The sequence below is a fragment of the Mustela erminea genome, chromosome 7, assembly GCF_009829155.1.
Source record: "Mustela erminea isolate mMusErm1 chromosome 7, mMusErm1.Pri, whole genome shotgun sequence".
NCBI classification, from domain to species: Eukaryota; Metazoa; Chordata; class Mammalia; order Carnivora; family Mustelidae; genus Mustela; species Mustela erminea.
Window position 1 is genome coordinate 109293247 of NC_045620.1, and position 23391 is coordinate 109316637.

General features: G+C 42.0%; 1 protein-coding gene and 1 long non-coding RNA gene across 19 annotated transcripts in view; one reads left to right on the top strand and one right to left on the bottom strand.

Annotated features, from left to right (window-relative positions):
- The window catches only part of SLC8A1 (solute carrier family 8 member A1), a 379615-nt gene extending 360835 nt beyond the window's left edge, over positions 1-18780 (top strand). For all 16 annotated transcript variants that reach the window (XM_032352866.1, XM_032352871.1, XM_032352872.1 and 13 more), the window contains one exon: positions 15800-18780. In XM_032352866.1, coding sequence (XP_032208757.1) covers positions 15800-16176 — 377 coding nt within the window. In that variant the 3' untranslated portion in view covers positions 16177-18780. The remainder of the gene's footprint in view (positions 1-15799) is intronic.
- On the bottom strand, positions 991-15800 carry LOC116595977. Of its 3 annotated transcripts, none has more exons than XR_004287948.1 (4): positions 13944-15800; positions 11475-11907; positions 10903-10975; positions 991-3068 (listed from the first exon to the last, which is right to left on the bottom strand). It is a non-coding gene; the product is annotated as an uncharacterized LOC116595977 (long non-coding RNA). The 3 variants fall into 3 exon arrangements; XR_004287947.1 differs by lacking the exon at positions 991-3068 and adding an exon at positions 9936-10476 and having other exon boundaries at positions 11462-11907; XR_004287946.1 differs by lacking the exon at positions 991-3068 and adding an exon at positions 9937-10476.
- Positions 18781-23391: the final 4611 nt, after the last annotated feature.

The following is a 23391-nucleotide window of genomic DNA, read 5'->3' on the forward strand; positions in this document are numbered from 1 at the left end:
TCGTAGTCCGGCCAAGAGGCAGAGCCACCCAGGGACACAGCCAGAGCGCAGCACCACGCAGCACTAATCCTAGGCTTTCCCCAAGACCTTATCTCAGCCTCGTGCCGGGGACCAGAGAGCTGGAGGTAAAATGCTCCGTATGTTTCAGCACACTCTCTTACGAATAGGTGATGTCATAGCAGTTGAAAGCAGCTCACAAAAGCAAACATAAGGACAGAGCAAAACAAAGGAAGGCTGAATACTAGATTTCACAAGATTTGCTCCATAAATGGCACACGAACAGCCTGTTATCCGAAACTGAAAAAACACTGGGCAGTAGACTCCAGGCAGCAGACCCAAAGCATCTTGTAAAAACCTGGGAAACACCCATTTCAAAATGATTCGTATCCTTTATTCTTATGGCCCAAAAGAAGAATTTGTGTTTAGTACTTTTGTGTTTTTTGCTGGCAGTTACAATCCTGGATTTGTCTCCAGGGCAGGACTGCGTGAACAGCGGGCAGGGAGCACGAGGCTGGAGGGGGACCAAGATGCTGACCATGAGGTCCCCTCGTAGGGGGTCCATGAGAATTCAGCGTGTGGCATGCCCAACAGGAAGCTCCATGGTCTTTAGATTAGGGCCCCAACCCCACGCCAGCCGCCTGCACTCAGTTCCACAAAAACCACAGTGTGTGTTTGTGTGTGTGTGTGTGTCCAGAGAGCGGGTGTTATGAATGTGCAATGTGGATGAATATAAATTTCCTCCCCTTTTTAGTCTCAAGGTATATTCCAAAGGGAGCCAATGTCAAGTGCCCTGAAGGCCTTAGACCTGTTTGCTCCAAGGGGATTCATGAGAGCACGGGTCTCCTACAGGGGACTTGTAAATAAGGTTGAGGTGGCAACTTTCATTTTTCTCCCTTCTCCCATTTGAAAATAAGATAATGAAAATGAAAAATTTCAAGAGCCACTTTTTTTGCATTTCTTTTCCTCCATAGTCAGACCTCGGGCTGCATTTTTTAACAACTTTATTGAGACATAATATATATATATACCAGAGATGTCACTCATCGAGGGATACAGTTCAGTGATTTTCTTAGCAGATCTCTAATACCCTGCAACCACTACCCTAATCCAGTTTTAGCACATTTCCTCACCCTAATCAGATCCCTCTCGCCTCCTGACAGGGAATCCCCACTTCTGCCACCTGCCCCAGGCAACCACTAATGTAACTTCTTGACCCACAGAGTTGCCTTTTTTCAACATTTCTCAGGGACCAATTTTAATATAAAAAGGTCACGGGTTCTCTACATGATAGTAATTGCATTTTAGTAATACAAAAGGTAGTCATTTACCTCAGGTTCTGTAAGATTTTAAAATAATTTTTGTTTTGTGCACCACACAATCTCTACAGACATTTGCAAACTCTGAGTGAGAGAGGTTTTCAGCTTTATCCCTTTGTCCATATATGGAACTGGGCAGCCAGCCTTTAGAACAATCCCACTAGCCTCCCCACAAAGGTAATCTTGGCTCATATATTCCAAATCACTGGGGGAAAATACCACACAATAGTATTTTGAATTAGCACTATGACTCTTGGGTTAACACCTTGAGCCTAAATATCCTTGGTCCAGGGAGTCAGGTAATCATAACGCAGTACTCAGGAGGGAAATCCAATGAGTTCAGCTTCTTACTCTAATCCCTGGCCTCAGCATGTCACCCTGTAGATACTAGTCATTGGCCCCTGGACCCCTTAGGGAGCGAGTAGAGCCCAGGACCTTGAACAGAGGCCATGTACATGTTCTCCCTACACACAGACTGACCCATTATTACTAAATTCAAATGAAAAAAAAATGTGTAGTATAAAAAAGCAGAACTTAATTGCCATGTCATGGCACTGCATGAACAACAAATTTAAGGCCCAATGGTATTTTGAGAAAAGAAGGCAAATAAAAAGCAAGTCTTACATGTGACTGTAAAAGCATTTTAATATCTGTTGGGGATAGTGCATATTATAGCATGAAACTGTGGTACTTGGCATTTCTGCACAAAGCCAGCTGGAACGCCGTCAGCGTTCCTCAGCACACAGGCCTCACATCCTGCCTCTTCCCAAGAATGAAACATAAACTATGTATTATTAGTTCATATTCTGCTTCATTCCAGAAAAGGGATTTAAATCCATAAAACGCCTTACGTTCTTTGGCCACCTTTCCTGGCACATGACCCAGAAATGCCAAATCTATTGGTGATCATATTTGACAACCTTTGTTTAGCTCAGCACATATAAATCCTGTATTTTGTGCTAAAGAGAAGTCAGCTTACTTTGGTTCTATCATTTACAGTCAGAGTATTACGTTTCGTATTTGTTTTCTTTCTCCTCTCCCCTGCCCTCTGGAGCCCAGGGGGCTTTTTGACATGGTCCTCCATAAATTGTAAACTCTTATTAGGTTATCATTATAAAAAATCGTGGGTTGAGACAAGAAGTGAGACTTGCTCTCGTCCCGAACCGCAGAGATCCCCGCTGGGGTCTACAAATGGACCCAGCGGGCTAATTATACCTTCTCATTCCTGCATTGCAGTTGTAAAACAACAAATCACCACAAATGTGGCAAAAGGATCATATAAAACGTCCTTCCCTGAAGGATTCTATGTCTGAGGATGCTTTAGCCGGCTGAAACATGGCAAGCCAGAACCCTTAATCTCACCCGTCAAACTAGAGCACCGCAAGACAGGCTGCTCAGAGGGGGCTCAGTATTCAGGGTGAGATCGCATTAGAAGTGGCTCGGGTGCTGCCCGTCCTTTGGTCTGTGCTTCTAGAATTTCACATTTAGGGAGACAAGGGTCATAGCACCCAGAAGAACCTCGTGTTGGTAACTTCAGTATCAAGTCTTCTTGTCCTGAGAATGTGGATCAAGCCCTTTCTTCTACAACTGCTACACCTGGGTTGAGTCCGCAGCAGGGATAGGAGTGAAAAGTAATCTTGAAAATTAAAAGCTTATGTTTTGACAGACGAAGCCAGGAGTCAGGACGTGCAAACTGAGTGAGACAATATGGCGTTCTTGATCATCAAATCGTCAGGTGGTCTTCTCTCTGCACTAGTCATCAGGCATTAAGAAGGAGATTAATACCATTCTTAAACGAAGTCAAAGGAAGCAGTAGGATAGGGGGCCATAGCATAGGATCCAGAACTATTCTGCACTCAGTTTCGTTGATTTTACAAATATTTAGGGAGCCCCCACTATACAGTAGGCTCTGTAGGACACAGTAGACACAGAGGGATAAATAAGACCAATGTTAGGTTGAATCCCATGAAGTTCACACCTCAGTGGAAGAAAATGGATGCTTCACAAAAATAGGATAACATTTCAGATAGCAGTGAGCATGAACCGTGTTGAAAAGAAAAGAAAGCAGGATTATGGAATCCTGGCATTGACAGCACGTATGTTCTACGCACGTGGAGGAGGGTTTTAATGGGGTGGTGTGACTCCTACACCAAGAATCGGCAAATTACCTACTCAGACCTCTAGTTATCCGCCTGAAAATTCATCCAGGCAGTTCTAATCTTAGAAATGATGAATAGGGGTTACTTTTCCCTGGCCTATTCCTTTAAATAAGCCCTTGGAGTTATTTGGTGGTTTCCTTCTCTCTCTGGGCAGCTGAGACTCTCTTCTCAGCCCCTACCACATCTGTTCTTACGGGAGAGTACCGGAGTGCCCTGGGCTTTTCTCCCCAGTGCTTCTTCCCCTCCCATTGGGAATGGTCCATGTCAGTTATTACTTTGGAATAACCCACAAATGATCCACATTAAGGCATCAGTGATTCATGATGATTTCATCAGGGCAGAGCATTTGCATGAAGCAAAAAGTGTTTCATTAGGAACCGCGTTTGCATAGCTTCATTGTTTAAAAGGTACATTTGTATAATTTATCTCTTCCATATCCACCGCAGCCCTAGGAGGTAGGCAATCTTGATGTGTTATTCGGTTCAGAGCATGGGGTAGTAGCTGGCAAGAACAGGATTTGACGAAGGATCTTGGAAACAAGGCTGCCGCATGAGGACCTGGGCACCGGGAACGACAGGACGTGGATTCTAAGCCCACCCCTGCGTTCCCATTCTGTCCGACTCCTGGGGAGCTTTGGCTTTGTCCCCTGAAAAGATCAGGACTGATCTTTTCCACCTGCTCCTCCCGTCCACCCACCCACTGAATTGTCACGAAGAGCAAATGGTACAACATCTATGGGAGAGCTCTGAAAATTCTAAGATGTAAAAATAAGAAATTTTTGTCAAAAGACATTTTAAAAGTGTCTACCGAGAGCTATACTAGGTGCCTGGGAGAGAGACAAGGATAGAACCTGACGTGAGAGTTCCGTCTCATCACGTACCCTTAGCAGCTTGGATACAGCTCCACACCTTCCTTTCTAGTCTCTGCGGTGCAAATTGCATCTCTATTGAGAGCTGAAGCACCAATGAACACTTGGGTCTTAGGTCCTTTCCCCAGAAGTCTCAAGGGGACAGAGCTCTTAACAAATGAATATGCGAACTGATTTTGTGGGTGGAAGCCAATGGAATATACAATTAGTAAATACAATGTGATGTTGCTGGAACACAAATGCAAAAACGAGAAGTTTGGGCCTTGCTCTACAGTCCATCCTTACCTGACAGGAATGGTTGGAAGGAAACTAAGACTCACACATCTCTTCCCCTCACAAGTGGTCTTCAGAAAACTTTTTTTTTTTTTTAAGATTTTATTTATTTATTTGTCAGAGAGCGAGCGAGCGAGAGCGAGCACAGGCAGACAGAGTGGAAGGCAGAGTCAGAGGGAGAAGCAGGCTCCCCGCGGAGCAAGGAGCCCGATGTGGGACTCGATCCCAGGACACTGGGATCATGACCTGAGCCGAAGGCAGCTGCTTAACCAACTGAGCCACCAGTGGGTGAAGTTTGTTTTCAGAATCCTCGTTCCCTTTTATGGCCTGTCCTGGGCACCTGCCTGACTCCGAACTCCAGGCCAGTCCCTGAGGGCCAGGAAATCTCCTCACCACTTCTACCTGCCCCCCACCCTGCTGCCCATTGAAATGCACCAGCTCTGTGTGTCCTTCATACAATACCTTCCTTCTTAGGATCTTGCTACCATAGCCCTGACCACCGAAAGGACCAGAAAAGTCTGAAAATCAGCCTTTCCTCCCTTCCCAGACAGACTCTATTATGTAGATGAGGCTTTTTTAAAAAAAAGTAGGTTAGCCCTTTAATAATACCATAAACACAATCTTTGTAATTAAAATGGGAAATATTAATAAGCACAAAATTTTTAAAAAACCATCCAGCAGTCCCCCCATCCGTTTGCCTTCTTATATCTTTATTTCATTTTAAAATCCTGGGATGTTTAAAGAAATTGAACAAAAATGTATATACAAGGATATAACTAATTACCCACATTTAATGGACTTATATTAAGCATAGTTACAGAACCTTTTTCACTTAGCAGTGTCATGAACATTTTACTTTGTTATTGTACCTCTAACCATAATTTTAGCAGTTGCACATTAAACTTGTAATTTTTTACCAGAAACGATAGTTTTCTAATTTTTCTCTAACATAAAAACTCTGCACTGACTACCCCCACACATAAACATTCACACTTGCAGGATTACTTCTAAATCCCCCAAAATAAAATTGCTGGATCAAAGATTTTGTGATTTTTTTAAGACTTTTGATAGACACATATGCCTTTGGGGACCATTCAATTAATCCATAGTAATAAGCTAATGGAAAAAAATTGTACACCCCATCAACGCAAAGTAGGAGCAGAAGTAGAAGAATTACCAAAACTTTCTAGAACCGCCTCAACTCCCAACTGTCAGGTAGCACCTACTGCCTCCAGGCCTGTGTTGAAGTTGTATGCAGTGACCTTTTTTTTTTTCTATTTCTTGAGTTGCCTCTGTTTGCCTACTTTTAATAGTGCTGGTGCTTTCCTGAGCTCATAACGCACAAAGCAATCCCTTTCAAAAAGAGAAGGGCTGTGGGGGATTTTCCTGGGTAAATATCTACAAGGACACAAGGCACATGGGTGTCTTCAGCGTATCATGTAGATCTGCAGGCCCTGAATGACACTAACAGGGCCCAGCTGACAGGGAAGTTCTCTTTTAACCTAGGAGGGCTCCCTGGAAAGGAGAGGGAGGTTTTCTGTTTTCTCTAAGTTCTAGTGCAGTCTTTCTATCCTGTCTCACTCAGCCATGTCTACTGCTAGCAAGACTCTTTACCATCTCTGAAGTAGGACTTGAGACGCTTCAGATAACGGATGGATGTTCCAGAAATAGAACAGAGTAATAGAAGAATGAACCTGGCTTCAAAGGCAAGGGAGGGTTGAGGGAAAGAGGGAGATTAAGGGGAAGGAAGGAAGAAGAGAGCTGAAGGGACCCTATGTCGTGCAGGGCAGCCCCGGCCTGTGTTCGAGGCAAGGCGTTCCAGTCGTGTCTAGTAACAAACTGGTTTGGGAAAATGACAGTCAGCTATTTGTTTGGGCCCCAAACATGCCCTTTTTGGCCTTTTCAAAATTACCAAAATGTTGCGTGACTAAATCTCAACAATGCTTTACCCTTATGGACTCAGTATTAATAAAATAATGGTTTATTATAGGGGCACCTGGGTGGTTGGGTCCATTAAGCATCCACTCTTGCTTTTGACTCAGGTCCTGATCTCATGCCTGATGAGATCAGCCCCAAGTTGGGCTCCAAGCTCAGTGGGAGGCAGCTTGGATATTCTCTCCCTCTGACCCTTCCCACACTCATGCTTTCTATCTCTCAAATCAATCTTAAAAAAAAAAAAAAGGTTTATCATAAAAAATAATAGAATTATGGCTCAATGCTGAAAATAGCAGTACCTTGATGTTATTTTAAAAGTAGGTTCTCTCAAGCCTATTTTTATGTACTAGAAAGACAGTGTAAATGTAATACCCAAAAGAAACCAGGAACTTAAGGAATTGATAAAATTACCTGGTCAGTGATCTCTAATGTTGTTCTAAAGGAATGAAGGGTCATCCATGAAAATAGCCCCTTCATAATCTGTTTCTGTCCCAGGTGAACACGATGAAGTTTCTGGATATCATCTTTGAACGCTTTGTCCATTTTCAAATTTTAGATATGTTATTTAGTCCTTGTTAATACCCACGCTCTTGTGCTCTGGGACACCTGCATGGCTCAGTCTGTTGCTTGTCCAACTCTTGGTTTCATTTCAGATCATTATATCAGGGTCATGAGATCAAGCCCTGTGTCAGGCTCTGTGCTCAGCACGGAGTCTGCTTAAGATTCTTTCTCTCGGGGTGCCTGGGTGGCAGTGGGTTAAAGCCTCTGCCTTCAGCTCGGGTCATGACAGGGAGCCTGTTTCCTTCTCTCTCTCGCTCTACCTGCCTCTGCCTACTTGTGATCTCTATCTGTCAAATAAATAAATAAAATCTTAAAAAAAAAAATTCTCTCTCTCCCTCTACCCCTCCCTCTGCACACTTTCTTATTCTCTCTCTCTCTCTCTCCCCCCAAAAACTAAATCCTAAAAAAATAAACTACCATGGACCTGTGGTTAAGAACATGAGCTCTAGCTAGAATCATATTTGTTTGATCTGAATTCTAGTTTCACCTTTTACTGGCTATATAACTCTGAAAAAATTTCTTTCTTTCTTTTATTTTTTTGGTAAGATTTTATTTATTTATTTGACAGACAGAGACTACAAGTAGGCAGACAGGCAGGCAGAGAGAGGAGGAAGCAGGCTCCCTGCTGAGCAGAGAGCCTGATGCAGGGCTTGATTCCAGGACCCTGGGATCATGACCTGAGCCGAAGGCAGAGGCTTTAACCCACTGAGCCACCCAGCTGCCCCTGGACAAATTTCTTACACTCAGAGATTCAGTTTTCTCATCTATCAAATGAAGATAATAGAAATTCCTAGCTCATCTGGTTGTTTTGCAGATTAAATGAGAAGCCATATGTAGAGCCTCTCCTAGGAGCCTCGTAAATGTTAACTATTGTTGCCCTTATCACCACCATCATTTCTGGACATCAAAGAGACACACATTCTCCCAAAATCCTACATAAGATCTATGAAACATAAACCACCTAGCTGAAGGAAACCATAATGAAAAATTTTAATAACATTAACATTGCCTTTGTTATCACCAGAACAAAGAATTCTGAAATATAACAGTATTTGCTGTACACTTACGAACTTCCAAAACCATGCTAAGTTGTGTTGCAGTACTTTTGATCATTGTCATGGCTATATAAATGAGGATTTTTATTTTCCCTATTTTATATATCAGAGGCTTGAAGAGAGGTTATCCCAAGGCCACACTGCCAGCGTACCGCAAATGGGAGGAGGACTAGGTCTTACTCCTTAGCTCAGGCTCCTTACTACTCTAACTAGAAACATTGTGCAGTCCATGGGAATCAGGACCAGCATTCTTCAGTAATGACCATGGTTAACCACAGAGTAACATGGAACCAGGTGACCAAATGAACTCCTGACAATGACCTCGGCTTGCTTATGTGTCTCAATGCCAAGTAGAACCGCTGATTCACACGAACTCACTGGGACCTGCGCAATATTATGGTCAGCATCAAGCTGCCTGTTCATCGCTTGACCAGATCAGGAGACTTTTCTCAAGTCAGCCAACCTAAGCCCCTTAGTTTTTCAGGCACATACTGGAACTTCCACTGCGATGATCTGCATGAACCTTTTAATTTGGGGAAGGAAATAAGGACTCCCAAAGTCAAAGCACCAAACCTGCTTAACATACATAATCTAGTCCACTCCAGAACCATGTTAATCCAAGTCTCAAGAGACCACCAGGGCAGAACATCACTTCTTTGCTTTACACCCAGCTCGTTGGCTTGGGGCTTTTTTCAGGGTCAAGTGTGGGAGTGGGGAGAGTGATGAAGCGATTGAATAGAATGAGCCCATCTCAGACAGAGTTCTCTGAGACGCTCAGGTGTTTTTATTGACCTCAGAGATTTAGAACCAGGGATTTTAGAAAATTTTAGCAAATCTCATGAAGCTAGAGGTTTGGACAAGGAAGGGGAACCTTGGGCCCTCTCCTGGATGTTCATGATCATCATACTGAAAAATCAAGCACCCCATCATGGAGGTGTTTAAGACTGGAGTGTTATTTTCTTTTGAAAACATGGATCAAATTACACTTTGGAAGTCCGATCAAATGGCACTGTTGGTTTGTGTTTATCCTCTTCTCTGTTTTGTGTCCCCTGGAAAATAAGCCCCTATTATTTTTCTTCTAATTAGAATTCATCTCTGAATTTAAAATCTACCAGGATATCTTTTTTTTTTTTTTTAAGATTTTATTTATTTGACAGAGAGCAGGCAAGCAAGCAAGCATGCACAAGTAGGGGAGTGGAGGAGGGAGAGGCAGACTCCCCGCTGAACAGGGAGCCTGACACAGGGCTCAATCCCAGGACCCCTGGATCACGACCTGAGCCAAAGGCAGATGTTTAACTGCATGAGCCATCCAGGCGCCCTTAAAATCTACCGGGATTTCAAATACATGCTAGGAAAACCAAGTCCCAGGGTACTCTTGCACAGTGCAAACATTCAAGTTAATATAAGCAGAACAAAAAGTTACTTGGTAACAACAGCAACAACAAAAAAATGGTGTCAGGGCTATTTCATATGTTATCCAGGCTAATCTATGAGAAGTGCCATTGTCCTTACACAGACGAAGACACAAAGGCTCTGAGCAGATCTCAGTCTAGTTGGGGGAGCTTTAAAAATACTGCTGTCCAGGGACAGGTCAGTTGAGTGTCCAACTCTTGATTTTGGCTCAGGTCATGATCTCAGAATTGTGGGATTGAAACTTGCGTCGGGCTCTATGCTGGGCATGGAGACTGCTGAGGCTTCTCTCTCCCCCTTCACACCTCCCCATCCCCCAAATAAATAAATAGAATAAGTAAGTAAATAAATAAAATTTAAAAAAAAACCCACCAGTGTTCAGACCAATGAAGCAGAAACTTGGGTGGGGTTAGAAAGCTGGTATTTTTCAGCAGTTGCCCTGGTGCTTGATTTGCAGTAGGGGATAAAAATGACTAGAAGCAGGTGTTCTGATCTGCCAACACGAGTCCTCTGGAGCTTTTTGCTTACCTCCGTTTTCTTCTCTTCTAAAAATAGGCCATGTCACCGTCTCTATTTCTTTTTTCTCTCTCTTTCAGGAGCAGCTTTTATGGGCAGAAATCTCATTTAAGTGCTTTACCCTTTTTCTGTTTTTACAACTCCTGACTGGTCATTAATCAATCAAACACCAGTAATTCCTTGATCCCTTGAACTTTGCTTGGAAGTCAAATAAGGATTCTTTTGAGATGAACCGGCAGAGTGTGTGAGGCAGTGTGGTTTTTGTATTTACTTGGGTAAATGTCACAACTAAAGACAAAACCTTGTTCAAAGTCTTCCGTGACAGAAGAACTAGTACTTTGACTATTTCCGTTCGAATTCTAAAAGAGCCAGGAACACAGTGCCTAAAAGAGAGGAGTAAGAGAGGAACAGGTGCATCGTGCAGCAGAGATGCCTGCCTTTCAGTGAGATAAGGGCCTTAGAAACCAACACATCTCCAGTGTCGTTTTATGCCTTAGGTGACATGGAATTTTCAAAATAAAAAATGTCTTTGATTTTTAAGAATAATTTTATGTTCTATCACATTTTTAAATGCATAAGATCATAAAGTAAGTCTTTAAAGGATATGATAGTTTCCTAAAAGTTGAGAATTATCACATTAGGTCAGAATTCCTTACCACTTGTTGATTGTTTGGGGCTCTGGTGCTGTTTGTTGTATTATAAAAATAGCTAATAATACTGAATACTCCTTAGCTGCCAGGCCCTCGTCTGAGTGCTGTTCATGTTAACACATTTCTTTTAAAGCCCTGTGAAGTAGGTAAGCTTCTTACCTGGCAAGGTGACAGAGCCAGAATTCAACTAAAGTAAATTTCCTTCCTGCTTTGGCCTTTCGTAGCATCTATCCTGGAATGAAGTTTAAAGATAGTAAAACATTAGTGCACCTGGGTAGCTCAGTCAGTTGAGTGTCTAAGTCTTGGTTTTGGCTCAGGTGATGATCTCATGGGTCCCAGGATGGAGCCCAAGGGCTCTGCACTCAGCAGGGAGTCTGCTTGAAGACTCTCTCCCTCTGCCTCCTCACCAATCCATGTGCTCACTCGAGCTAAAATAAACCTTAAAAAAAAAGTAATAAGAGCATTGTGTGACTTGAGAGTAGGAAGACATTATAGTTAGGCAGGCGTGGCCCCTCCACCGAGCCCACCCAAGTGGTTCTGTGAGTAAAATAACCACGGTATCTGAGGGTATCACTGTTTCTAAGAGAAATCAGCTGTTTCCCCAAAACAAACATCTGTTCCTTTCAGCAGGGCTCCCCAAACAGTGGGCATTTGGAACAATAGCCATTCCCATGCCTTAGAGCCATGGTTCTGAAACACTGGTGTCAAGAAGACTCACCCAAGGCACTTACTAAAATGCATATCCCTGTATCCTTTCTTCTGAGAGTCTGATTAAGTGGGTTGAGGTTGAAGCCCCAGATCTTATAACCAGGCTCTTCCAGTATTCCCCATGCCAGTCATGTGTGAACTTGACATTACATACACTGTTTGCCAGTAGTCATCACTGTCTCATGTGTACCCATGGCTTTACTCATATAAATGGATGACTGGTCAAAGTGACTTCAAGTAAATAATTTCACCAACATTTCTCTCTTTGGAAAAGTAACGGACTCTGTGTGGTATGGTTTAATTTCATAAATACTGTCACAATTTGATCAATGGCAGTATCTTCAGCTCTAGAGAACCTCCTAGGATCTTTGAAGATTTCATTTAGGCCATTCTTTAAAATGAGGAGATAATGTCACTAATCAAGTCTAATGAAGAAGGCTGCCCTTGTACCAATTCCTATGAAGAAAAAAAAAAGAGAGAAAGACCAAAATCATACATGTGAATTTAACATTTTGATATGCTGTGTGTACCACCCAAACAATAAACTTAGAGCCTTAGAGATATTTTAATCTAAATCCTTTATTTTAGATAAAGAAACTAGAACCTTAAAAAACAAAACAAAAAAAAACTGAAGTGTCTTGCCCAAGAACACTCAGATAGAAGAGCTAAAACTGTCTCCTTAATGAAGCTCCGTACCCCCTGGTCTGTCTACTGTCAGGAATTCACAGGTGCTGGGGAAGCAGTGAAGCCTCCGCAAACAGGCTAGATCCCAATTAAAATCACCGTCAGTGTCAGCTCCTGAGCACACTGCCTGGGAGTTGAACACCTGCGCTCCCCCCAAATATGCTAAGAGTCAAGAACAAATCATCTGGGATGAAACCCTTGCTCTAGATCATAAACCTGATGTGTGACCTGTAGGAATATAATAAGTATCCTTTTTACAGAAGGGACATTTAAATCTGTATGTAGCTACAAAGTTTGAGAAATTCAGGGAAAAAAAAAAATTCTGGAGGAAAGGGGAGTGTGCTGACCTCTTTTGCTCATTGACCAGATGTCTTGGCCAAGGTTACACACAGGAAACTCTTAAGACAGGTCTGCCGAGAACAGTTATGTCCTGATTCTGTGATGTATGGTTTAGCTCCAGCCATGCTGTCTCCCAGTCGAATCTTCCCCATTACTGATTTTTTTTTTTAAGATTTTATTTATTTGTTGACAGAGAGAGAGACACAGTGAGAGAGGGAACACAAGCAGGGGGAATGCGAGAGGAAGAAGCAGGCTTCCGAAAGCTGAGCAGGGAGCCCGATGTGGGACTGGATCCCAGGACCCTGGGATCATGACCTGAGCAGAAGGCAGATGCTTAACAACTAAGCCACCCAGGCACCCCTCTCCCCACTTACTGATTTTTAGTCAAAGGTACTAGGCAGCAGAATGAAAAGTCTAAGGCTATGACTGAGTCTAAGGCTATGGCTAATTCAAAATTTATTAGAGTTCAAGGTGAGAGTTAAAAGGAAAAATTCCTACTAGAAATCTGACCTAAGGTGTACACGTAGGAAGATATATATATATATGTAATATATATGTAATTTATGTAATATATGTAATATATATATGTAATTATCAACATGTCTTACTTTGTGCCAATCGCATGGGAAATATGATTTGCATGTGTTTAATGAGCCAAGTTCTGCACAGGATTACGACAGCCCCCTTCCCCCTGAAACCACAGCAGTAGTTATTTCTTGGATTTTACTTTGAGGAATGGCATATGAGTGTCTTTTGCCTTGTTCAACCGTAAGCAGGTTACGGGCTTAGCATTCAGGGTAAGGCTTGGCAGTGCCTGACATATGGTGTGTGATGTGTTGCTCTTTGCGTGAAGCAGCAAAGCAGTGATAGAAGGTAATTTGGGGAGATTCCATCATACTTTATTTGAAAAACAGCATTGTCTCTGCTGGAGCTAAGGTTAATGGTTTGGATTTGCTTGTGTCTCTATCATTTTCACATAGCTTTTGAATTAAAACAGACAAAAGGCCTGATGTCGAACGCAGGTAAATAAAACCTACCAGATGCCGAAGGCCCCAAACAGGTTTCATTTATGTGACAAACTGGTTACTTAGGCTGTTAATTCTGTAGGGAAGCCAGAGAAAGGTATTTGAAAACAGGAGCCTGTTATTACAAGAATTCCCCTTGGATATTCACAACAGGCTATTGAAAAACCGAGGGAGGGGGACATCCCTGCAGATCTGGCAAAAGGACTAATCTGGGTGTTTAGGGTCCCCGAGGCTCAGGAATCTTTGATGTTATGCCTCATTCCCTTCTGGTTAAGCGGCAGAAACCTCCAGAAAATCTAGAGGTTCAGCGGAGATGGGGCACCCCGGAAGTCCAATGTGCCCTGTAGCCCATGCCGGGGGTGGTAGGCAGGTGTGGCCCGGCACCAGGCCACCTGCCCCGGCAGCATAGGGAGGCAGCGCCTCCACCCCGACGGCCCAGCCTACCGAGGCCATCTGTTCGCCACCAACTGGTGCCGGCCGCCATGTCAGCGCAGAGCAGCGTCTCAGATGTTTCTCTGCAGCAGCTGAGCTCTGAGCTGCTTTCTCCTGCCTTCCACTCTTTCCTTTACTTTCCTTGCTCAGCTGCCTGTCCTTGAAAAAGAAAAGCAGAACTTCTTTTTTTTTTTTTTTTTTTTTTTTTGCGACTGCTGCTGCAGCTCCTAATAATTCTTCATAATGAAGTGCAAGAGACCATTAAGATGCGTCTCGCCTGGGCTTTTCCGCACCAGCCTCCCAAACAGCCCTCACGGGGCTGCAGGGCACGATCTGAACACACAGAGCCGGGCACATCCAGGCGCGGGTGGGGGCGGGCGGGCGGGTGAGCAGACACCGACCCCTTCGGCAGTCTTAGCTCCGAGGCAGGAAAGAGCATCCTGCAAGCCCCTGTGTCTGGGTTTCCGAGCGGAAGGATCAGGCCCATCTGAAATGAGGAAGGGTCTTCCTGGGAGTGGCAGTGTGGTCAGGAGGGAGAACGGGCTCGGGAATGGAATCATTTTGGTTTAAAAAAGCCTTGATCTATTGGCCTGTCCAAGAGGTGCTCCCAAATCACAAAAGGGAACAGGAGCATCTTTAAGGCTGATAAGGGGGTGTTAAATGAGAACACACGTGTAATATGTGTCGGATAGTGCCTGGTACAGAGGAAGCAGTGTTTGCCTTAGTTTAATTATAGAACGGTAAGTAAAACCTGCTTTTCCACTGCAAAGGTCAGGATTAATGAGATGGAGCCTTCCATGTTGACTGACTTCCTTTCCAAAAAAGGGGGTGGGGTGGGGGTACTGCTTCTGCAGTATCCTCTGAGCAGCCTAAATAACCTACTTGCCAGGGTAAAGCACAAAAATCTAGAGGCTGATAAAAGCTCACAGGCCTTATGGATCATCTCCACTGGGGATTTACCAAAGGTTAATGGTGGCAACAGACTAGCAACAGAGGGGGAGAAGTAGTTCCAACATCCCTCAAGCCCGTGCGTGCTCACAGCGTCTGGGGAACCTCCAGATGACCAGAGCAGGTGGCATGATAATACCTTCCCCTGATATCATACCTGCCGTTACTGGCTCTGCAGTTGTGAGTTCAATTGGACAAGCTATTCACATCTTCTATAAACCTTCTGTGCAAGGTCTTCTGCCAAGGTAGCTGAGAGGACCTCGATGTTATTAATGAGAAAATTATATAGAAAAGAAACAGAGTATCTCGCAAGTTCTGTTTACCGGCTGGATAAGGGGAGCTGTATCAGATCCTGCCTCCGCTTTCAGTAAACTGATCTAGCCTGCATTACATGGTCTTTGCAAAACAGGAAAAAAAGAGCTACTCTTACCTTGCTCCAAGAAACATGAGCATTTCACATGTTGTATTTCAGGCTAACAATACCCTGAAATGGGCGTCCCTATCCCATTTCACAGATTAAAAAACTGAAACTTAGAGAAATTAAGTAATCTGCCTGGGGTCACACATTCCATTATGACAGCAGGACCCCCACATGATTCTGACGTCGATGGGCTACGATCCCTCTGAAAAATGTGACCCTGCGAGATCAAGATGAGAGAGATCTGTGGTACCTGTGGGTCAAGAACTTGACCAAGATCCTCTGGTCAATAACACAGCCGACACCAAACCTTTGGCTTCTGATGTCTCGATCCCATCGTCCTGACCACAGAACCAGGGCTTCAGAGAACAGCATAACCCTCTCCTGGTCCCTGGGTTTCCACTGGGGGATTGGATCCTAGAGTACATGGCTGACGCTTCCAGCGCTCCACAGCCCACTTTAAAATACTGAGTGACACTGCCTTTTTCTTTTTCCTCCACAGACACATTTGCAAGCAAAGTGGCGGCCACCCAGGACCAGTATGCAGATGCGTCCATAGGTAATGTCACCGGCAGCAACGCGGTGAACGTCTTCCTGGGAATCGGCGTGGCCTGGTCCATCGCTGCCATCTACCACGCAGCCAACGGGGAACAGTTCAAAGTGTCCCCTGGCACACTAGCTTTCTCTGTCACTCTCTTCACCATTTTTGCTTTCATCAACGTGGGGGTGCTGCTGTATCGGCGGAGGCCGGAAATCGGAGGTGAGCTGGGTGGGCCCCGGACTGCCAAGCTCCTCACATCCTGCCTCTTCGTGCTCCTGTGGCTCTTGTACATTTTCTTCTCCTCCCTGGAGGCCTACTGCCACATAAAAGGCTTCTAAAGGAACAATCAGATATAGTAAATTTATATATATATATACGTATATATATACATAAAATATTATGTATAATGAACAGAGGAAACTGACATTTGTCATGTTCACTTACCTGCTGATGGAATCCAGCTTCAAGAGCATACTCTGTACTAGGGCCGGAGTGAGAAACCATCACCTCCCATTCCCAGGGGCATCATCACATTGAACAAAGGCATGGAGGCAGGGGCGTCTTTGCAGCTCAGTCTAGAAGGACTGTGTTCTCTCCAGGATCATAAATCGTTAAGTCTTTGATTTTTTTTTCTGTTTCTGCTTGTTTTTGGTGGGGGCTGGGAGGTGGCTGACGTTCGATTTTGTGTTGTTTCGTTGGGAGGGTCAAGGTTTTCGTTTCGCTTGTGGGAGGTGATGACCAATCTATATGCAAATGGGTTTTTGGTACAGAAAATTGAAATCCTTATAATTACTCTCTCCAAACACTTTTAAAAAGTTATTTTGGATTCGGAAAGGATATGGGCATGGAAGCAGCAGCATGTCTTCACTAGATTGCTAAATTCCGCACTCATCTCTGGAACATGAGCAGAAGTAGAGCTGCCTCCCAGGAGAAGTGTGGGAGCCCGAATGCAGCCAGGAGAAGTGATGGTTCTAGATACAGTCTGGTGTTTAAAGATATGATGCCTGGCACTCTTGTTCAACAGGTACAGGAATGATGTGCCTCGATTCCCAAGAACGTGCAAAATCATTTATTTCTTATCTCTTTAGCTCTGGACTGTAATTAGCAAGGCCCTTATTCTGGTTTTCCAGCCTGGCTAAGCCCCCGGATCCCCACCCCAACCCTCCTCCTGCCCACCACCTCTCATGCAAACAGGAATAACCCCACTCAAAAAGCACATCATTCTTTTCCATCTGCATCTCTGTGTCCCAGTCCCATGTTCGCTGTCACCTGGGATCATATTTAATTTTAATTTCAAAAGCATCTGTGGCTTGCACAATCCTGTTCCAGCCATGACTGAACATTGGCTCCTTCTTCATGTGCCTGTTTGGGAATGTTGTTGTGATACCTGTTACACAGTGCATGGATGAAAAACAAAATAAGCGTATCTGTATATAGTAGAGTATAGTGTATACTGTTCTCCCATTCAGCAATGTTGACTGGACATTGAAGACATAAGTGAGTTTTCTTTTCACCTGAGTTGTAACTTTTGTGTTGTTATTGAGTTTGATTATACTAGAGATAAAAGGAGAAAATGGCTTATTGTTCATGGACCTGCACATTCATTTCTAAGAAGCAATAACAGTTCGCTGGGAAGTTAAAGCTATTGAGAGGACAGTAGGCAAACTACCAAGTATCTTCACGGGAAATTAGCCATGTGGAATACACCAGAGGCCTCTAAGCAGTCACCTGTTGACGATTCCGGAAGGCCAAGGAGAGAAGTGTAGATCAGTGGCTGGATTTGATGTGCCCAGGCTTTGAGAGCCTCCATTAACATGACACCCCTGCCCCCAAAGTATTTATTTCACTTCTGCTCTGTCTGGCACAGAGGGTAGATAGTGGCTTGTTCGTTTTATTTTTTTATGTAAAAGGCTATTTTGAGCCCCGTTTCTTTCACCACCCAGACTCCTCTGACTGTGTCTGCAATTCCTGAGCAGGAAAGGAGCCAGGGAGACCAACTGGCCTTTGCAAGTGCATCTTCTGTACTTAATGATGAAGGAGTAAGCAATTAAATGAGATTAGCGCCTCCCAACAGGATGGTGCTGGGAGGTTTTTCAGCCTGGAAAAGGAATGGCTCTTTCTATTTCAAAATACCAAAGAGCATGGATAAACCCAACATTCCAGAGTAGTGAAGCCAGTGAGGAGGACAGATGGAATGACATTGGTCCCATCTCAGAGACGTCTCTCTCTAAAAAGAATCTAAATCAGAGACACCACTGGACCTCTGTATTGATTCAAAGATACTTAAGAGATAAAAGCTGTTCAGTTATTTCCTCTTCTTCTACTCAGTAATCATGATCATTCATTTAATAAACACTTGGTGACTGGATGAATAATTAAATGCTGGTTACTACTCAAAATGCCAGGTACTGTGCTACTCTTGGGGCCTAAACCATGAACAAGACAGCCCAGATCCCTGCCCTCAGCGGGCTCATGGCTAATGTGATTGCTGTTTCCATGGGTAAAAGTTAGCACAGTCATATGCAAACAGTTTTATCTTGCAAGGGAAAACACAACTACAAAACTCTTAACATAAACACATTGAAATTGTACCAATACAGTTGTCCAGATATCTAAGATCTTTAACTAAGAAGTAAAGCACAGGTTAGGGGAAGCATCCTATGTATCCTTGGCTGATCTTGGAGATCTGTACACCTCCCCATTGTTAAGCCAAGAAAAGCAATCATGTTGGTGATCCAGATGCTGACAAGATCCAATTAACCCCAGTTTTTATCTTTGTTGGTCAACAGTACCTTTCTATGCCCCGTATCTCTACAGTTCCTCATATCTCCAGGAGACTCACCCCATCAGGCCATGGCCCAACACCGTGGGTCTAAGTTTTTTGGGGATACATCTTAACCTTTTTTTTTTTTTTAAGATTTACTAAATGGAAATCTAGCCTAGAAAACACCAAGTAAATATAGTAAAAGGATGTGAGTTGTTTAAACATTAGATTTTTGCACTCAATTTTAGCCATATTTGGAATGTCAATAATCCCATAGCAAATTTTCACAGAGGACTTTCAGAAATTCTTGCCATTGATTTTTAATTTCAAAGCTTTTTGGTTTGTTTGCTTTTTCAAGTTTCATGTTATAGGGAAAATATGATTCTGATTGTTCAGAGTTGTTAATAATTGTAGTTGTGTAAAGTTATTTCATTTTGTTTATTTTGTGTGTATTGTGCACAGCTTTAGGGGGGAAGTGCACGAATTGTGCTGTTCCTTATAAATGGTACACATTATTGACACAAACAAATAAAGTTTCTAATTGTTTCTGATTTAATCACTAGTGATACAGCATAATCTGTATGGAATGTTTCCTCGCATTGTCATCTACTTCATTTTTGTTTTCATGTTTTGAAGAAATAAAGACCAAAAAGGTATTATTGTGTAGTTGGTATCCTCATCCAAAAGAAAGAAAATAGATACCCAATATTCAAACTCTTGCAAATGTCAACCCTTTGATCATACAAGATTTCATTTTTAGTGTCCGAAGAGAGCAGAATGTCAGAATATATATGTCTGGTTGATGTTTCTCCATTTTGCTAATTGGTTGTTTTTTGTTTTTTTTGTTTGTTTGTTTTGTTTTTTGGGTTTTTTTTTTTGCATCTTTTAGTACCACTTTATTCTTTCTGCATCCAAGAATATGAACCATAAACATCAGACCACTTTGTAGCAGAATATTACAGCAAATAAATCAATCCCAATGAAGTGATCAGAAGTAAATAGTTGTTTCCTAAGGGATATTTAATCATTTAGTATCATACTATATTCTGCTTGATTCCCAATAGAACTTCCTTGCAATAATTTCTGACTAATTACCTGTTATTGTCTTGACGTATCATATAGTCAATAGTATAGAAAGAGGTGACACCAGAAATCAGCATTTGTGAAAAAAAATGTGACCTCTAGTTTGTGTACTTATTTGTATGCCCATTGATATCAGTGGGTTCAGTTCTTATAATAGAATCTATTCATGGTGTACATGTGATTTTTATATGATCTTTAAAATCTTCTTTGAATTCATTATGTCCACATATGGTTATGTGTGGCACACTTTCACATGTGAAGGAAATAAGGTCTAATTTAAATATTTTCTTGCATCAACAATTAATGTCTCCTAGTTACCAATCTTCGGTTAAACACAAAATGAGCAGCGGACATTTATTTCTTTAAATACCAAAGACAGTAATTCAGTGACCAGAGTAGTCTTGACTGTTTAAGTACTCTTCAACAAAATGTCATGGCTCAATGATTCTCAACCTCTTATAAGCTAATTTTAGTTCACAGATAATGATTCAAGCCTGCCACCGGTGAAGACTTCAGAGACCTTCGCTTTCTGTACAGCATAAACACAGTTTTACTTGTTGTTTTCAAAGGAAAAAATGATAAAATATGCTCTTTAAAACCACCTTGCAGGTATTCTGATAGGTGGATTCCATTCACGATGAGAATCCGCAACACACCTTTCCCTGGGTGGTCTCACGGGTAACAGAAACACTTTGCCTTTTCCACCCAGGGCTAGGTTCCTTGTTGATTCCACAGCCCAGGAATCCTGATCCTAACCTGTCAAAATAGAGACTGACTCATTTGTTCTACACATATCTGCAATTCAAAACACAATAAATTTCCTCCTGTAGAAGATGAAGCCTTCCATTCTCTAAGAGTGACAAAACATCACCTTCTCCAGAACGTAAATTAGCCCCTTTAAGAACTTCCCTTAAAATGTGTTTCCTGGTTCAAGCTGTAGAGAGTCTCTCTTGATTCTGGTTTTCTGTCTCTGATCTTGGGCAGTTGCATTCAGAGCACGTCTTTAGTATAATTTCATAACTTCAAGAACAGCTGGCTGTTTCACGATTGTCAATGCACAACCTTAAATCTCTCTCAAACTTACAAGTGGCCCTCACAGCTTTTGTTATAGTGATCACTTCCCTTGGTGAAAGCATTGCGGCTGTTGGTAAAATGGAGCATTTTGATTGATAAACAAGTGAGTGTGTTACATGGAAAAGCTTCACACAATTATATTTTTCTTACAGAGAAAGAAAGATGCTGTTTGGAGTGCATTTATTAGCTTTCAATCAGATCTACCTACAGATTTTTGTTAGTGGGTTGCATTTCTTGCTCTACAGTATTATATTCCATTCACCTCTAGCTATGGTCATTGTCTTCCACCCAACACATTGTAAGGTTGGGTGGTCCAGATGGTATTCTACCCACAAGGGCATAAGAAGGGGAAACAATTGCACTAGTGAGATATTTCATTTTTGGAGCTTAATCAGGCCATGATTAATCATCTCCCAAGGCAGAGAATGTCATATAGAAGGAGCAACCATTGAGAGCTAGGTCTCCCAAGGGAGAGCATACTTCAGCTTTCCAGCCCACAAGAACTGGTGAGTAGCTTCCTATGACTTTTCCCCCTGGCTGCCAAGATGTCCAAAAAGATGTCCTCAGAGGCTCTACCAATTTTCACTTTTCTCAAATTTCCTCTGATTTAATCTCCTAAGGGACGTTAAAATAAACAGTCATTCTATATATTACTATTTTGATGTATTTGTAGGAAAGAACATTATTTCACAACTTCAAAAGGCAACAGGACCCTGTAGTTAAAAACCACAACTTCTATCTTTCCAGGAAGACTTACCTGCCAAGAATCACCTTATCAATGAAGTCATTCACAGCTGCTTGACCTACTCACATTCTTTAGAATCATGCTGTCATAACCTTTACCAAAGATCCAGAAAGGCGTTCCCTTGGAAATATGCAATCTTGGTCTTTCTTTTCCCTTATCCCAAATATTTGTATTTCTGCCATGCTTATTCCCATCATATTCATCACCCTTAGTAATGCTCACTATTACCTCTCAGCATTGGAGAGAGGCTCATGATAAAGTCCTCTGCGCATGTTTTGCTGCAAGTTAGCTTATCATAGGAAGAAACAAATATAATGGCATTCTACTTGGAAAACAATCATTTGGTGTACATCTCTATAAATGTTTAGGGGGGTTATACCCTAAGCTACTCACTACAGCAGTATTGATTTTCCTTTTTGGATCACATTTTTCATGCTTCAGTGTCATCTGCCTAGGATTTTATTCTATCGATACATGTAGGTATGGATCAGGATTAAGGAGCCTGCCCTAACACCCACGAACACATATTCACACTCAACTGCTATGAGAGCTTCTACAAAGAAGTATGTAAACATAGAAAAACATAATGTATAGCTTCCAGGCCTCCAAAAAATATGAGTAGGTCAAATGTTTCTCTGATGCAAATTATGGTAAAATTTCACACTAATAACCAAATACACCAAAAGAGAAATTAGCTAACTTCAATTTACTGAATCGACTTTGATAGGTAATGAACAGCCCAGCCCTCCTAATTTGTTGACTGCGAAGACAGCTCTCCCTAGCCAAATCCAAGAGTGTACTAAGAGTGACAGGTGACTTAAAAGACTGGCAGCCCTCTATAATGGAAATTCCTTATTTACCAAGAAGGATCTGGCCCAGAATTTTCCAAAGACCTCTCTCTACATTCCCAAGAAGCAATAACCCACTTTTAATTTACAGAACTTTTTATTAGACTTCTCGAACCCCCACAGTAAGACAAGAGAGAAATTCTCTAGGGAGAGCGTTCTTAAAAATGTAATTCTGTTTTTTATGATCCTGTATTCTAATGTAAATGTCCTATTCTTTCCAGTTGGAAAAAACAATTCTAAGAGCCAAATATATAACCACTTTTCAAAGGTTTCACTTTAAAAATTAACTTTATAAATGCTTAAGATAAACGTTATATGACCTAGCCAGTTCTAAGAAAGATAATTTTCTCTATACGTACATCTCTCTATCTTCTTATAATTCTTGTACTTCGAAAAATGCTCCAAAGAAGAAATCTTGAAAGATTTTACATTCTAATAATGTTCATGTAAGTGAGTAGTATGGCGAAAATACTGTTTTAGGTGAAAATTACCTACGTTGTTGACAAAACATACTTAAAAATGAGAGAATTTAGCACAAATAAAATGTGAGGTAATATTTCATCACAGATTACTCTTGTCTAAAATATTTGAAAGTCATTAACCTCAAGGAAGATAAATTTCCAGTTTCCAAAAACAATAGTACCATTTCAACTTGTGTTCTGTTTTTATATGAAAATCAAAGCTGGGCAAACATAACTTTTGACTTTGGCAACCCCCCCAAAAAAGTATGTTTTTGGCACCCTTTTCCATATTATTGAGTTATTTTGTGGAATATACTGGATCTATACAGGTGTCTCACAAAACTGCCTTCAATAATTTCCCTCTTCCTTTTTTTTTTTTTCCCAGACTGAGAAGTTTCTAAATTTCAGAACTTAATAACTTGACAATTTGATTTATAAAAGGCTGATTCCATTTTGATGTTATTAAAATTTCAGAATTAATTTTAATATTTTAAATAATCAATCATCAGTTGGGATATGAGCTTGAGTCTAACCCAAATAAACAATAAAGTCCAGACAGACCTACCAGTAGTTAAAAG